Genomic DNA, 14670 nt, shown 5'->3' with positions numbered 1-14670 from the left:
TACACATGTGGGCCGATTTGTTGGCCTAGTTTAGACCCAAAACATAAAATCTGAGGTGGAAAGGGCTAGTGTGACAGGTTTGCTGGGATCGTGTGACCCCAGCAGGCAGCAGCACTCGGTATAACTGTCAGTCACACGTGTGACCCCTAATATTTGGGCCGTCATACCTCTGGTCGAGTTTTTTTTAATGTAAGAGAATAAGGACGAATCTCGTTGTTAATGGGCTTGTACTTAGGTGTGGTAAAGGGCCCAATATTTTGAACTAGAAAATCTAAGGATCGGGCCCTAAAAGGACCGGGCTCTAAACATATGTATTTTTGAACTAAAAATTTTAAGGGTTTTATTGGGCTGTGAAGAGACCATTAGGGCCATGGCCCATTACCACCCCTACTTGTACTTCTAATTGGTCCATACGGATCCATACATTCAACTGGCTGGCCTTGGGCTTTTTATGTCGGGAGAAGAAGGACCTTTTTTTTTTACAGCAGGAGGACCGTAGGCCCGTCCGGCGTCCACATCAAAAGAAGGAAGGCCCATCCCGTGAAAGGCGTAGGGACTAGGGAAGCATCAAAGGGAGTGGACGATCTGTACGGTCGATTTCAATTAGGCCCCACAAATGGACGGTTAGGGATAGATCCCAAAACATATCTCGCTAACCGACACGTTTCTCAAGCCGCGCGGGCGGTGGCCGGTGGGTGCGTCTCAAAGGCCAAATCCATGGCGGGCTCGCCGAGATCTCCACCGCCGCCGCCGCCGCCGGAGTTCGAGATCTCGCGGCAGTCCCGCATCTTCGCGGCGGTAAGGCCTCCTGCTGTTTGCGTATTGCTTGGTCAGTTGGTCTTGATTTTTCGGCTTCTGGCTTGAGGATTCATAGGCGTGCTGGACTCTTTGCAGCTGTCCAAGAAGGTGATAGATCTCGATGAGCTGAGGATGCTGGCGGCTCAGGGCGTCCCGGACGCGGCCGGAGTCCGGTCGACTGTGTGGAAGGTACCTGATTGGCTCGCTTTTTTGTGTTTTTAGCCTTTGTAGTTTGTTCTATGGGCAGAGACTTCAGAGTTCAGACTTAAGAAATTAATCGCATCGAGACAATGACAGTGCAATATACTAACAAACTAATTCGTATTTCATTTGTAGGATGGCCTTAATTTAATCAGCCCTCTATTATGTAGGAGATTTAAGTCTGTCATTTTGCTTTGGATGCTTATGGTCGGTTGAAACTGAAACTGTCTACTCGTTTCTGTTCACCCTCGGTGACGAAGCATTCTGATTTCATAGTGGAAAGGTTGCAGTCCAAGCTTTTGGTTTTGCCTTTTCAGTCACTGACACCGCATGTTATTGTTGTGCAGCTGCTACTGGGCTATCTGCCCGACGACCGCTCGCTGTGGGAGCAGGAGCTGGCAAAGAAGAGATCACAGTACGCAGCTTTCAAAGATGAGTTTCTTAGCAACCCTGTAAGTCACTGCAAATTCAGGTCATCCCTATGGTATCTTGATTGCCAGTTTAGACATGTGACTGACTGGATCCTGTCGAGAAAATAGAGATCCTGAATCCTGAATTTGCTAGGTAGGTAGAAACAGCGCGGCAAGTGGAAAAAGAAGGCAACAACAACGATAATGCAGAGCATGTTGAGAATGGGTTGCTCCACAGGTCAGAGGTAACCCAAGAGGAGCACCCTTTGAGCCTCGGGAAGACCAGTGTTTGGAATAATTTTTTTGAGGTACATCAGTGCCTTGCAATGCTATAATTGTTTATGTTTTTTTATGTAGCTAGAATTCAGTTCACCGAATGCATTTGACTACACTTTCTTCGGTACTGTGTTTGAACTATGCATGAGCCAGTGGTTGTGGAGTCTATGATTTATTGGCTTTGCTGTTATAATGCATGGTTTAACCATAACAAGAATCAAAGGAATGATGCAATTGGCTCTCAGCTCCATTTATTTCTGCTCCAAAATCTAGGTGCACCGTGCTTAGAGAAAAAGAAAATGATGCTAAGAAATTTTTTAATCAATTATTCTGCAGCTAGTTTATTTTGCCATAGTTTTCAGAAACATCAGCTTTATTTCTGAGTGTACATGCATGCAGTGTGTACTACACTGCACATATGCTGTTGAGTTCGTTGCAAGTATGAGCTGACCCACCTTACTTCATTGCTCTTATTGTTATAACATATGATGTCTGGAATTTTTCTTTCATACAGTACACGGAGATTATGGAACAAATTGACCGCGATGTAAAGCGGACACACCCTGACATGCATTTCTTCTGTGGTGATTCATCTTTTGCAAAGTCCAATCAGGTAAATCACCACGCGCTTTGAGATTAAACAGTGTTGTCAGATGCCTGTCTGATCTTTTTATGATTCTCACCAGGAATCTCTGAAAAATGTACTGTTAATCTTTGCCAAGCTGAATGCTGGAATAAGATATGTGCAAGGGATGAATGAAATTCTGGCTCCACTCTTCTTTGTCTTTCGGAGTGATCCAGATGATAAAAATGCTGTATGGAGTAAGAGATCGTTTTACCAGATTTTTAGTGCCCTTTGTTGTACTGCTTACAGCTGAAGCTTTTCCTGTTTGGTTTAGTCATCACTATCTGTATCAACAAAAAAAAAAAACTCGGCCGGGTGGGGAAAGACCGCCCCACCGGTATTAGCTTAAAAACAAGCCTCGGCTTCCCCGACCGAGAAAATCTCCGAACACTGGCCCCGCCCTGACACTGGGAGACGTAACCCCTGGGGGAACTGTGCCCGGGCCATGTAAGGGTCCTCAGGCCGACCTGGGCCATCTCACAATCAGTGCTTTGGCACACGGGGCCAACGAGGGGATTTTTTTTACCCTCAGCCTGAAATTCGCTCCCACGAGGAGTCGAACTCAGGACCTGAGGGGTGCCGCCGGAGTGACTAACCAACTATCTGTATCATAATGTTGCTATTTGGAATCTTTGCAGAAATTTGCAGAAGCCGATTCATTCTTTTGCTTCGTTGAGTTGCTTAGTGGGTTTAGAGACAACTTCTGCCAGAAACTCGACAACAGTGCTGTTGGCATTCGAGGTACACTTGCAAAATTATCACAACTTGTAGGAAAATATGATGCAGAACTCCAGCACCATTTGGAAATAACGACAGAAGTAAGTCTTTACATGCTGCATATTGCTGTCCTTCTGCCTTCTAGGTCACTTAAAATGTAGTGAACTGAATGAAACTATCAAGTAAGAACGGTATTTCTGTTGTAAGGATAGTATAACAAAAATGTAGGTGGTACTATTATAGTGTATATCATAAAATGGTTTAGCTGTACCTGTTTCCAGGGTATTTTGTTTTCTGAAATCATCATGTCAACTATCTTAAGGTAGGGTTAAGCGCCTGCAGTTTTCGTTGACAAAAGCTTGCTCTCTGCAGGTTAATCCCCAGTTCTATGCATTCAGATGGATAACGTTGCTGCTGACCCAGGAGTTCAACTTTGCCGATACTATTCATATATGGGACACGCTATTGAGCGATCCTGACGGTCCCCAGGTAGTAACACAAACCCTGGTATACTCTGCAAGCCTTCGATCCTGTGTTTCTTTAGCTGAACTTTTTTATCTGCCCAACACAGGAAACCTTGCTCAGAATATGCTGCGCAATGCTGATCCTTGTCCGGAAGCGGCTCTTGGCCGGCGATTTCACCTCGAACCTCAAGCTCCTGCAGAACTACCCCCCAACAAACATCAGCCACCTCCTGTACGTCGCGAACAAGCTGCACTGAAGCGAGCTCTCGCGGCGGCGTGGAGCGCTGCTGTGCTAGCTTGTTCAGAGAAAACTTCCACTGAGCCGCAGAGCAGCAGCAGACTTGAACCATTGTTTTATGTATCGTTATGATACCTGTCCATTAATCCGACAAGTTGCATTCTATGACCTGTATATGTTGACCTGACGATGACGTACCCCGAGTAATCAAGGTGGTGTAATTAGCGCCTGGCTTATCTGTTGCCCTTTTTAATTTCTCCTTAACCAATTAGGTTGGGTTTCGGTTCTGAAGGGGGACATTTTCACGTTACATGTACTGACGTACCAGTTGGTATGCGCACCCAACTGCAGGTTGCAGCCGCACTGTAGGTCTCTCCTCTGCCAATGTCACTCTTCTATACGTTCGTCTTTACTGTTGAAGTATACTCCCAGGCCAGCTGCAACAGCAGCGGCAGCTTCCTCCTACAGAAGCCATGTATGGTAGGGTTCATGTTCATGACATGCATATGCGTATGCGTATCAATCACATCACTATCCCAGTGTGCTCGTGTGACAGAGACTCCCATATCCCAGAACAGTGGTGCTCCGGTGAGGGGAAGCTTCCGCGACGCCGAAAGGCTACAGCCTCGCTTTCCCTCCTTGTTCTCAGTGCTGAAGCAGCCCTCTCGCATCGTTGCGCCGGGAACTGTTTGGCGGCGCCCAGTGGGGGGCGCCGCCGCCGCCGCCGCCGGCCCCCCGTCTCCGGACCTGGAGAGCGGAGATCCTCACGAGTCGCCGGCGCCGCCTGGCGCCTGCACCAGGAACGCTCGCTCGGCGTAGCCGGCCGGGGCCTTGACACCACACCACGAGTACTCGGCATTGCCCGGACCTGACCGGAAGGTGGAACGCAGTGCGTGCTCTTCCATACCAATATACCATGCCATCCGAAGCAGATTACCGTGTGAGGCTGAGAATTTGCGCTCGGAATGGGAGGGTGCACGAGCACGACACCGGGCAAGTGAACACATGGCACATGCATAGTGGGATACGGGTGCGACCGCTAGTTTGTCCTGTCCTACTCACTGCTCTCTGCCAGCATGCAGGAGAGAGACTAGTGGGGACGACGAAGACCGGCCGGGGGAGGCGCTGCAACAGGGGCCGAGGGATCTCAACGCCGGCGACAAAATGTACAGGGCGCAGAGGTAGGCCGGAGCGGAGCGCCTATAGGCTGTAGTCGCCGCCCCCTCCCTGTTGCAGTGTTGCTGCTGCCTGCTCGGATGCAAGCCGCCGCTGGGTCTCTCTGACGGACGCCGATCCAGGCGTAATCCAAATCCGTGGAACAGGACTCGCGCCTCGGCCTCTCCCCCAAAGCTGACGGTGATCGAGGCGATGGAAACCTGCTGGTGCGGCGCGCGGTGTCACCATGACACCACGCCTCGCCACCGCTGCAGATTCCATGCGGCCACATGCTGCAAGCGCATGGATCGCCGCCGGCAGCAGCCGCACGCACTGTTCCCCTCCACAGGTTGCACTGTATGCCTAGCCAGAAATTGGCTGCCGCCGTGCTAGCGGTTGATGAGCGCCCCAATATAATAGCACCGGAAATTTTACGAAACAGTTCAGCATGATCCACACAAAAGATTATCAGGTTTCGCACAAAAATTTTATGTGCTGCTAGGCTTAGGGCAGTTCAGGCTCCGGGTTTTACGAAGTGCGGCGTCGGCGCAGGGGACACGCGTGGGAGAGCCGGCCGGGCAGTCGCCCCGCATGGTAGCACACGAGTAGCCGAGTAGGCGTATACATGTCGCCCGGGGACCAGATACGAAGTTGGCGTTACCGGAGCATGCGAGCGACACAAACAGCCTCCGACAGGCGCCAGGGGCGGCCGAGCCCTTCGTAGCCGCGTGCCGCGCGCACGGCCAGCACGCCGCATGCATCCGTCATTTGCTAACCTAGTTACTCACGTCGTGTTTAGTTTCAACGCAAAAAATTTTTTCGATGGAATATTACTAATTTGAAGTACTAAATGAAGTCTATTTACAAAACTTTTTGCACAGATGGTTTGTAAATCACGAGACGAATCTAATGATGCTAATTAATTCATAATTAGTGGATGGTTACTGTAGCATTACTGTTGCAAATCATGGATTAAGTAGGCTCATTAGATTCGTCTCGCGATTTACAGCCCATCCATACAAAAAATTTTATAAATAGACTTTATTTAGTACTCTATGCATGTGTCAAAACATTCAATGTGATGTTTTTTTTTGTGTTTACAGGGTTTACTGGTAAATATCTAAATAGGGCATCATTTGCTAACTTGATGTAGTGCTGTGTAGTGCTTCGTTTGAGCAAGTATTCTGCAAGACTGAACAAACTACTACCAGCAGGGGGCGCCCACTTCTCCTCCGCCCATGTCGCGGTTGCAGCTTTAATTTCAGAAACACTTAAACTCCCGGTTAGCTCAGCACCATGCCTCATGATCTCTCCAAGTGTCCGAGTCCGACCCCTCCAGGCCTCCATGGCATGGCATGCATATCATCACAGATTCACAGGAGGCCGAGAGCTAGCTAGACCGGCGGTAGTGGTAGCGCCCCCTGGCGAATCGCCCACACACTCTATTGTCGTCGACGGACGACAGGGGGTCCGTCCAAAGCGAGACGCTCCGCCACCGCCAGAAATGGCGGGGCAAGTTTTTGCCCGATATAGCTACTGTTTGCCGGCCAGTTCGGAGCAGCCGGCCGGTACAGTGCCCACACGCCGCCGCAGCCCGGCCATCTTTGTTGGCATCATCCACTGTGCCAGTGCGCCCTGCTGCTAGCTGCGCCGTGGTGTGGTGTGGTGTCCACGCCGGACGCAGCAGCTGCATCACAAGCGCGGGCGCGCACACGCACTGGGCAGTGCCACCCAGGGCCAGGGGGCAGCAGCGCACGTACGTGCATGGCAGATCGACGCAGGCCGGCCTCTGCGTGTGCTTCCCCCGGCCTTGCTGGTTGCTGGCATGCTGCTGCTCGCAATTGTGATGAGGGGGCCAAAGGCCAGAGCCAGACCAGGGCGCGGTGCAGGCGACGGCCAGGCGTCAGGGGCGGGCCCATGGCTACCCACTTCAGTTGTGTCATCGACCTCGCCTAGTCTTCTCAACCAGTCTGCGGAAAGCAACCGCTCCTGGCCAAAAGATATCATAATCAATAAATGGGTCTTTCTGGCTTCAGCCCCCCACAAACAGAACGACCCAAATGATTACGCATAATTCGGCTGCCGGTTGTGGTTCGAGAATTAGCGACAATCGGTGTTCAGGTTCTTTCGCCCAGAATCAACAAAACAAACATCAATGTTCAGACGCATATGGGATAGAGTAACTGAACTTTGATGCTTCTAGTGAAAAAAATAGAGGCCTTGACATTTTATGTGATGTTATAGAATTAGCGACAATCGGTGTTCAGACAGCAGGTACTCCTTCAATACTGCTGCTAGTATGCTCATCAAGGGAAAAAATCAAATTAAAGAAACGATAGGTGCTATGAAGATGTTTGAAACAAATTGAAGATGTTTGAATCTCACTGTTTTCTCATCATCAGTTCCAGCTCACCAGTGCTATGACGGCATGCATGGTGGATTGGACGATCGGTGGTCCGTGAATAGACCTGGGCATCCTCCGGGCCGGGTTGGGTTCGGGTCGGGCCAAAAAAAAGCCCAGTGTTTTTTCTAGCGGCCCGTGCCCGACCCGACCCGGTGGCCGGGCCGTAAAATTGAGCCCGCACCCGACCCGACAGCCAGTCGGGTCAGGTCGGGTTCGGGTCGGGTCGGGCCGGGCCTATGTAAAATGTCGGGTTCCTTCGGGTTTCGGGTCAAAAATTTTAGCCCGTGCGCGGCCCGTCAGTCATACCGGGTCAAAAATTTTGACCCGAGCCCGCCCACCAAACTCTTTGGGTCGGGTCGGGTCGAGCTATTTTCGGGCGGGTTGGGTCGGGTCCGTCGGGTCGGGCAGCCCATGCCCAGGTCTATCCGTGAACCTGTCGCGCTCAACTCCACCTATAGATGAGCAGAAGGCCTGAGGCCCGGTAACCCGGCCCAAGCACGGACGACGCGGCATGGCCCAAGCACGGCACGGGCCCGAAGACACCGGGCCCGGGCTAGGCACGGCACGAGTCCCGGGCCGGGCTTGGGCCGCTAGGCAGGCCCGTCGGGTGGCACGGCACGGCCCGCAATTAGTGGAAGCCACGGTAGAGGCCCGTTAGCTTATATATAACTATAATTATATACTTATATATGAACTTATAATTTGTCATTTGTCAATAAGTTAACTTATAGGTGTAACTTATGTGTTTTTTTAATATTTATGAACTTAATAATATTTGAGAAATAATATTTAGCTTATACGATTCTTTAAACATTTGTGAAATTGATATCGTCATATGTTTATGAGCTATTTGGGCCGGGCCGGCACGCTATTTTGGTCGGGCCATTTGAGCCGGCCCGGCATGAAAATAAGCCCATGGGCCGGGCCTGGGCCGTCGGCCAAGCACGAAGCCCGGGGCAGCCCGGCACGGTGGCACGACGGGCCAAACTTGGCCCGGCACGATCGAGCCGGGCCCGGCCCGGGCCCGGGCCAGGCCGCCCGTTTGCTCATCTATAACTCCAGCATTGACGGACCATTTGCTAACCGCAGAGACTGGGAGCCTGGTACCGCCGCGAGCGAACGATCTGCATCCATGAAAATCTGTACTTATATTTTAATTTGGATCACCATGCAAATCGAAATTAAGGTAGCTAGCCACTCACCATGTTCGTTGTGCTGGTGCTGGAGGCTGCTGCTGGAGTGGTGTGAGAGAAAAACACTGGAGGCTGCTGCTGGAGTGGTGTGAGAGAAAAACACTGTTGGCTAGCTGGTGGCTGGAGGATGCTACTGGAATAGTATGAGAGGAAAATACTGTTGGCTGACCGGAGGAGCAGCGCGGCGAACGGGGTGAAGGACAGCTACTACCTTGCTTCATTTTGGCTGCCTCTTAGCTCATCTTATGCATCCAGAGGTGCATATAGTAGCTACTCCGTTCTCAACAGGGCTAACCATTTCTCAGCACTATAGCTAAAAGTTATCATAGGGCATACTATAGTGCCGATATAGAAGTCCACTGCTATATATAAAAATCCCTCATTTCTTTTTGTGAGTGTGCAGACAAAAAGATCTCTCACACGAATACTTATATACTTACTCCGTCTCAAAATAAATGCATTTATAGAGTTTGGGTGTGGAGATCAATGGTAGTGCAAAATTATATATATACCCCTACAAAGATGTAATGATGACATTTTGCGAGGATAGAAAGTAGAAGAAACAACTAGAACTAAGTTGTCTCATACATAGATGTACTTTTATTTTGAAAATAAATTTTGATATTTATTTTGAAACTGAGGGAGTAGCTAGCTAGCTGAACATGTCATTTGAGTTCACTAGCATATATGATTCGTTCCCCACAAGTTCAGATCAAGAAACAAAAGCAATCTGATAGATGCCTCCAGCTAGTATTGGAATTAATCTTTAATAGTTTTATGTTGGTTCTTCTTCCCGGTTTATGTTTCCTTTTTCCATTTCGTTTGAAGAACCATAACCCCTAGCTAATTTTAGCCACTTTTGTTTATTATAACTACATCATTTTTCTAAAGAACTATCTACCTCGAGTTGGTCTGGCCTTTTAGTCGTCAAAAAGAGACTGTCCCCGCTAATTACACATGCAATCAGCATGAACTCGGAATGTGAGCATATCTATATAACCTATATACATGCATCCTAGTATCGATTTCCGCTGACTAATACCATCAATGCACTACTTATTAGTTTTTGTAAGTACCACGCTACAAAATTTCTACACGGAGGAATCATTTAAGAGCCTTTCTCAACTAAATTAACATGTTTTCATATATAATGCATTTTTAGATTTCAACTTAAAGTTCTGTTTAAAAATTTCCACCGCGGGTATCACCTAGTTTTTCTGGTAATTATGCAGGTGAAAACTAAACTTAACCGGCTTTGCGTGCACTTGCAGCCAGTAAATGTGGCGCGCACCTGCACACTAAGGTTAGTCTTAGTGGAAGTTTCATGAACACAGATACATAGACTGGGAATTAGATAACCGTGCTAAATGAGTTTTATGGTGATGAAACTCTCCTCACATCCCATGAAACTCCATCCTTCTCTCTTCTTGCCATGTCAGCAAAATTGATAATATTTAACGGCATAAAACTCTCCATGAAATCCCATTGAGACTGGCCTAATACAGTCAATGAACTCGGGACCCCACCGGCCTGGTGCCCTGAGCGAAGGCCTTGTTTGGTTAGGGGGTGAAAAAAAATTTATGAAATTTTTTTTGCCTCTTTGACTACTAATTAGAGGTATTAAATAAAGTCTAATTATAAAACAATCTCCACAATTATGGTGCTGTAGCTAATAAGGCCTTTGACTAGATAATTAGAAGATGATTAGAGGTGGTTACTGTAGCATCTCTGTAGCCAAATCATGATGGAACATGGCTTATTAGATTTGTCTCGAAAAATTACACCTATCCGTAAAAATATTTCACAAATAAACTTCGTTTAGTACTACACGCATATATTTATTTTTTTTTGAAAAAAATTTGAGGGTGAAAACCAAGCATGGATAGTGGGTGCACGGTGCCACAGCTCAGCCCCTGACAGGTGCGCGCCCAGTGAAGTCTGAAGACCCCTCCCCGGCACCGGCTCTAGCCACCGAGGCCCTCCTGCAGGTCGTGGACGTACGGATCCAGTCAACGGCGCGGACCGCCATGTCATTGGAGGCCGCTGTCCTACGGGGCGGGTACCGCCGCTGCCACCTCCCCCTCCCCTCTTCTCCCCCATCCCGCCAGCAGCCAACCCATCTTCCCTCTCCCACCACTGCTTCGTAATCCGCGCTGCCAAGCATCTCTCGCTCCTCCCCTCTCTCTCTCCTCTTTTATTGACCTCTTCATGAGAGTATTTTTTTTATTAGTAGCCAGCACACGCATCACCCTTTTGCATGGCCGGAGCACCCTTGTTACCGGGTAATAGCCTGCACCCTCTTTCCCCTTCCTGCGTCGTCGTCGTCGTCGTCTCTCTCACTCTCTTTCTGTACAGGCACGGCCTTTGCGTCATTGGAACACACATCGTCCGTCGGGAGGTAGACGACGGTGCCGTGAGACCCTCCTGGGTGCGTGGGCCTCGCTTCACGTGGCTCCTCCACGTGGTGCGTGATCGCATGCACGGATGCGCCTGCCTGTTTCTCTCAGCTCGGCTGGGCGATCGAGACGCGAGAGGAGAGAAGGCAGCCACGACCACGAGGCGAGGAACATGATGGATGGATGGCGCGCCGAGTTGCTGCATGTGGGGTAGGAGACGATGGCGTTGACTTTACGTTTGACTGTCGTGTTTACCTTGTCCCAGTCCCACTTTGGCCAAGCCTTTCGTCCGTTGCGTCTGCTACCTCATGCTTTTCTCACCCTCTGTGGTCCTTGGGAACAGAATTACTCATTTCGGCAGTTCTGGAAGCCTCCAGCCCAACAGTATTTTCTTCTCACACCGCTCCAACACCAGCTTCCGGCCACTGGTCCAGCGTACGGAGTGCATAACGACTAGCTATGACAGCTAGAGGTACTACTGTAGCTAGGCTTCGCTTCGCCATGCCAAGCTGCTGCACAGCTAGACCTCGGGAGCCAAAAATCGTAGTGCTTGTGTGCAAATGTGGTGATACGACGCTTACTTGAATGATAGGTTTGTCACGACAGCTACGTGGAGCCGTGTACTAGTTCTACTATACTAGGGGTTGTGAAGATACTTGAATGTGATGGGATGCAGTCTCTCTAGAATTGCTTCACAGCCACTCTATTCGCAGCAATCGCCTAATAGTATTTTTTTCACACCAAATCAACATTAGCCACCGGCTACCAATCAACCAGTAATATTTTTTTCCACAATAAATCAACACCAGCCACCAACCATAGCCAGCGAGTAAATTGAACATTTTGAAGTAACACTACAGTCTGGCCGCTATAGATCGTCCATTTAATCTCTTCTATTTTATTAAAAATCTGCGTAATTCTTTATTATTATTCAGAGGTAGAATTTTAAAAAAGTAAAATGGAAATCCAAAACGGCATAGGAATAAGTGGAAGTTGAAATCTCTTTTCTGACCAGAAACATATTAAACCTCCGAAATAAAATTTCTGGGAGTAGATAGGAATTTGCTTCCTTTATGTTAAGAATCCTCTATTTTAATTCTGCATTTCTTTTTTCTACGCACTAGATGCCCATCAAGCAGCAAAAGTGTTTACAATTAGTACTTGCCGTACAAGCAGGGTGGCCAAGCACTAGTAGCGCTTTTCAGGAGACAGAAGGTCCACTCCATCACCAAAAAAATCACATGACCGGTAGAAAATCCCAAAAAGGCTTCTTCGGTTGGTCGGCAGTGCTGGAACCACACTACCACTCCTACTACGACTCATTGTAACGCTCCTCCAACAGTGTTCCTTCCTTGTTAACGACGGTCGAAACCAACGATTAAGCTAATGGTAAACCCCAGCCAAACCCTATTTGTTTTATGCAACCAACGAAGGAGAGCAAGGCAAAGGAGTTCATTGCGATGTCCTGCGACACATGAGGTCTCTCTCCTTGGTTGCATGCGACTGTCTGCCCCACTGTTTCGAGTCACAACACAGGTGCCTCGGAATTCGGGGCCCGTCGCCACCGTGCCTGCCTCGGTGACCCCCAAAGCGCCCGCAAATCGCAGGTTTTGGCTCACCTCGCTCCACTACCTAGCTTCCTCAACTTGTTGCCCCCCCGGCCACCAATTCTTTTTGGCGCTGCCACGCCGCACGCAGCACAAAATCCTACCTGAAAACGCTCCACCTCGGCACCATAAACTAAACTGTTTAATTAAACAAATTAACCTCTCGATCTAGAGTGTCAGCGTCGTACGTGCAACAAGACTAAAATAGCCCTGCCGCCGGTGTGTACTGAACTCATCGGCGTCCCCGCACGGGTGCAGCAGCTAGCTTGCAGTGTGGCACCTTCTCTGATGCGGCAGTGCCATGCCATGGTAGACCATCGAAGAAGCCACATGGCCCACACCGAGCTAATTAATTAACAAACAGGACACACGCCGTATTATACTCCATGCTAATCCTTGTTCTATGTACTCGTACAGCATGACGAGAAAATAAGGATCATTGGCAACCTCTTGGCTGTAATTTAACCATGCATGCAGTGTGAGCGAGAGAGCTGAGCCAGCCGGCCGGTCAAATGGAGCGCTGCGACCGACACACGCACCCACACGGCTCGGTATCCGTTGTATGGTTGTGACCCGAGGGCAATGCGGTGCGCTCGTACCACCACCCTGGCCGTTAAAGCGGCCAACGCTGGCAGAATGTGGCGTGGGGCCGAGACCACACCAGAGGGATGGCCCACACGGCAGTGTCTCCCCCGGTGGCAGGAAGGCGAGGTCCAACACATGAAATATAGACAAGTACACCACCGGGCAGATTGCTAGTGGTACGTGCATCCACCAAATAAATGGGGGCACATGCAGGACAAGCAGAAGCTAAGGCAAAATCTTGTCATGCATGCTCGTTCCAAGAAAAAAAATATTATCATGCTTTTCACAATTAATATCTTGAAGTCTATGCATGTGTTTTCCCATATGCTTCTTGTTTCGAATATCCACTCGCAGAGAACTTTTGGGGTAGTATATTTGTAGTCGTCTGCAAGGCTATAAAGAAAGATGTGAAACATGCAGCTGTAAATGTCAACTGAAAAAAACTTAGCACCCGACTTTTGTAATTCATTGACCTGATCGAACTGGTGTAGGCTGGGTCTGATACTCCCTCTGCCTTAGAAAAAAACATATAAGAGAATCTGAATTTATCCTATTACAAACTATATATTCCAAATCTTTACTATTTCTAAAGTAAAAAAATAATTTCTTAATTCATCGATCGGAATTCTAATTGGAACACTGACGGATCAATCGGAATCCATTCAGAATCTACCAATTGATGAAGGACCGAGACGGACAACCAAAAGACAAATCAATCAAAATTCAAATAAGAACACGAACAAATTAATTGGAATCTCAACCGGAACCTGGATAATCAATGCCTCCACAGGCATAGCACGGTCTTTACATAGAGTGAAAAGAGCACAATGTTGGTGGTCTTATGTAAGCCCGGATAAAATTTATATGATGCGTAGCAAGCGCACTGCTAGTGAAATATAAAATGTATTCTTTTTTATCAAACTTAAAATAGTTTACTTTAAACCAACTTAGATTCCCTTTAATTTCTGTTACAGGTGGAGGAATAGTATGTATATTGACGTGACATTGGTACAATTTCCATATGAATCTTATGAACCAATCACATTGAAGCCGGGCCAAGGGTGAAAGATAGATATACCTTCATTGTCCCTAAAAGGTTTCTACACGAGCTCCCTTATGACGGAATCCAGTCATATCAAGTCAAGTTACATCAATGCAAGGCAATGGATGCACCCTAAATCAATGTCTAATTAATTTTTAAAAAATACAAGTAACACTTTATTACAGTATCTACATAATTAATTTGTTATCTACTTGCCGGAGTAGAATGCACTTTTTTTTATCGACGTCCTTTTAGAGAACCACGAGACAAGAGATGAGAGGAGAAACTTACTCCATGCCACTGGATCTTAGGATCTTGCATGCTAATTTCCGTGTAAGATATACAAAAGGCTCTATGTATTAATGTTACAACTCTACATTAGGTGGTGGCATGAAGGTAAACACATAAAACCGTGCACATCTTTTGGCTGATGCAGCGGTTCAGATAATTCAATTTTAAAAAATTGGAGCTGATTATCTGTTATTATCTTTATTGTTAAATATTACTTGGGTACTCCCTCCATCTCAAGATACAAGTCATTCTAGAAATTTTAGGACAA

The 14670-nt window shown here is 48.0% G+C and overlaps 1 protein-coding gene across 3 annotated transcripts; it reads left to right on the top strand.

Annotated features, from left to right (window-relative positions):
- The first annotated feature begins 631 nt into the window (after window positions 1-631).
- On the top strand, window positions 632-3982 carry LOC120708989 (TBC1 domain family member 13-like). Of its 3 annotated transcripts, none has more exons than XM_039994463.1 (9): window positions 632-798; window positions 895-987; window positions 1347-1451; window positions 1568-1717; window positions 2200-2298; window positions 2372-2500; window positions 2949-3128; window positions 3400-3516; window positions 3599-3982. In XM_039994463.1, the coding sequence occupies exons 1-9, from the start codon at window positions 718-720 to the stop codon at window positions 3746-3748; spliced, it is 1104 nt and encodes a 367-aa protein (XP_039850397.1). In that variant the 5' UTR covers window positions 632-717; the 3' UTR covers window positions 3749-3982. The 3 variants fall into 3 exon arrangements, 2 of the variants coding, with proteins under 2 accessions (XP_039850397.1, XP_039850398.1); XR_005689545.1 differs by having other exon boundaries at window positions 677-798; window positions 1135-1451; window positions 1564-1717; window positions 2372-2507; XM_039994464.1 differs by lacking the exon at window positions 2372-2500.
- The last annotated feature ends 10688 nt before the right edge of the window (window positions 3983-14670 follow it).

This window comes from Panicum virgatum, chromosome 5K (genome assembly GCF_016808335.1).
Source record: "Panicum virgatum strain AP13 chromosome 5K, P.virgatum_v5, whole genome shotgun sequence".
Taxonomy (NCBI): Eukaryota; Viridiplantae; Streptophyta; class Magnoliopsida; order Poales; family Poaceae; genus Panicum; species Panicum virgatum.
This window is presented reverse-complemented; position numbering and strand designations above follow the sequence as displayed.

Bases quoted from the DNA above. Each gene is read 5' to 3' on its own strand.
- LOC120708989 (XM_039994463.1), top strand. From the start codon at position 718: ATGGCGGGCTCGCCGAGATCTCCACCGCCGCCGCCGCCGCCGGAGTTC. The intron at 1,452-1,567 runs GTAAGTCACTGC...TTTGCTAGGTAG, and splicing joins ATGAGTTTCTTAGCAACCCT to GTAGAAACAGCGCGGCAAGT. The intron at 1,718-2,199 runs GTACATCAGTGC...TCTTTCATACAG, and splicing joins TTTGGAATAATTTTTTTGAG to TACACGGAGATTATGGAACA.